This window comes from Taudactylus pleione, unplaced genomic scaffold (assembly GCF_031769625.1).
Source record: "Taudactylus pleione unplaced genomic scaffold, aTauple2 ptg000587l, whole genome shotgun sequence".
NCBI classification, from domain to species: Eukaryota; Metazoa; Chordata; class Amphibia; order Anura; family Myobatrachidae; genus Taudactylus; species Taudactylus pleione.
Window position 1 is genome coordinate 3,123,642 of NW_028284989.1, and position 2,121 is coordinate 3,125,762.

At 38.8% G+C, this 2,121-nt stretch overlaps 1 protein-coding gene across 1 annotated transcript; it reads left to right on the plus strand.

Annotated features, from left to right (window-relative positions):
• Nucleotides 1-365: 365 nt before the first annotated feature.
• LOC148481280 (olfactory receptor 10AG1-like) lies at nucleotides 366-1,301 on the plus strand. The gene has a single exon (XM_088453735.1). It carries the CDS (start codon nucleotides 366-368, stop codon nucleotides 1,299-1,301), a length of 936 nt encoding a protein of 311 aa, XP_088309861.1.
• The last annotated feature ends 820 nt before the right edge of the window (nucleotides 1,302-2,121 follow it).

Below are 2,121 nucleotides of genomic sequence, written 5' to 3' on the forward strand. Positions count from 1 at the left end.
TTGTCATGGCAGAATTTATCATGACTGGGCTCCTTCTGGAAACCCACCAAACCCCAATGAGAGGTTTTCTCACCCTCACCAGCAAAAAGGTAATGTGAAAAGCACCCTTGCATGCCAATGGGCTTTTTACCAGGAGGGGATCCAGCAAAGCATCCATATATTGCAAATTCAAGATGGCATTACCTAGAAGTGCTTGTTAAACTGGGCAGACACTGCTTCATAAATAGACCCACTTGGAGATATTTTTATGCTTATTTTTTTTAGTTGATTATGATAGAAATAAGTTTATGAAATTTCGGGTTTAAAAGCTAGTAATTAAATAATTGCACTTAATCATTTTTGTTGTAGGATCATTTCAGTCAAAAATGCAAGCTGTGAACAAATCTGCAGTGAGTGAATTTATTCTTCTGGGTTTCCCCAACATCCACAACTTACAGAATGTACTTTCTTGTGCCGTTCTATTGGCATATGTTGTATGCATCACTGGAAACATTACCATCAATTTTTTAATAATAACTGAGCCTTGTCTTCGTAGCCCTATGTACTTTTTCATTGGGTCATTTTCTGTTTTGGAGATAATGTTTGTCTCGGTAACTGTTCCGAAACTCTTAGATATCCTCATTCAGACCAAGAAGACCACATCAGTTTTCGAATGTTTTACACAGATGTACTCATTCAATGCACTGGGAGTAACTGAATGCTACCTTCTTACATTAATGGTCTTTGATCGTTATTTAGCTTTAAACAACCCATTGCATTATTCTCTTATTATGAACAATACATTTTGTTACAAATTGGCAGTACTTCCATGGTTGATTGGTTTTATTTTGGCTTTCATCCCTACAATTTTCACAATCTTTTTAGATTTTTGTGGCCCAAATGAGATCAATCACTTCTTCTGTGACCTGGCACCACTGCAGAATTTGGCATGTTCAGACCCATTTGTCAGTAATTTGGTCACAAGTTTGGTGGCTGTTTTTGCCACTGTTTTGCCTTTTTTTATGATAATAGGATTCTACTATCATATCATAAGAACTGTGTTAAAGATTAAAAGCAACGATGGTAAAAAGAAAGCTTTCTCCACTTGCTCGTCCCATCTCATTGTAGCCTCTCTGTTCTATGGCACAGCTATCACCGTGTATGTCAGACCTAAAGGTAGTAACAATGATAAGTACCTGGCTCTTGCATATACTGTTCTTATACCAGCGTTGAACCCCTTTATTTATACTTTACGGAATAGAGATGTAAAGAACGCTTTGAGAAAACTAGTCAGACAGCGTCACATGCAGTCTCAAAGTTAACTTGATACAAAGACTTATTTACATAAATGTATATTGCAGATAATGAGAAACATTACAATGAATGACTAGGACTTTATCTTAGTGAGGTGGAAAATATAATGTTAATTATCCTAATCCTTATATGCATTTTTTTTTCAATATTAACTTGGCTGCACCCCGTTATGGATATCTGAGTCCAGGGGGTAAATTTACTAAGAACCGAGTTTGGTCGAGTTTTGTTGTATTTAAACTGACTTTGTTTCACCAAAACTCGGGTGAGTTTTCCCTTTAACAACTTGCAAATTTACCCAAGAAGTGAGTTTAGCTGAAAGTGAGTTTTTCGATGGTGAAGCAGATCGAGTCTTTTCCTCCAAATTGCGAGTTTAGAGGAGAGTTTAAGGAGAGTTTAAGTGAGATTACTCACCTGAGATTGCAGTGTTTTCTCTCTTCCAAACTCACCCTAGCAAGCAGCCTGCACATATCAGTGAGATATGTGTAAGCTGCTTGTGTGTTAAGACCTGTAAAAAACGGGTTAAATAATTAAAAAAGAATGACATAGGGTCCCCCCCTAAAGTTTAACCAGCCCCAGACTAGCCAGCCTGTCCTGGTACCTAAAATTATGGGGAACAAAACAAGTAGGGTTCCACTGTAAATTAGGTACCAGCACCAGGCTGCAGGGCCAGTCTTGGTATTAATTATTGGGGTTAAAAATTTGTGTAGGGGTACCCCTATAATTAAAACCAGCACTGGACCCTTTCTAGCAGGGGGCTGATGCCATAGCCAGGGGAGCCCATTCACCGGGCCCCCAGCCACAGCATCAGCCCTGACCACTAGTCAGCCC

What these genes read in the sequence shown, in the direction of transcription:
- LOC148481280 (XM_088453735.1), top strand. Translation starts at nt 366, where the DNA reads ATGCAAGCTGTGAACAAATCTGCAGTGAGTGAATTTATTCTTCTGGGT.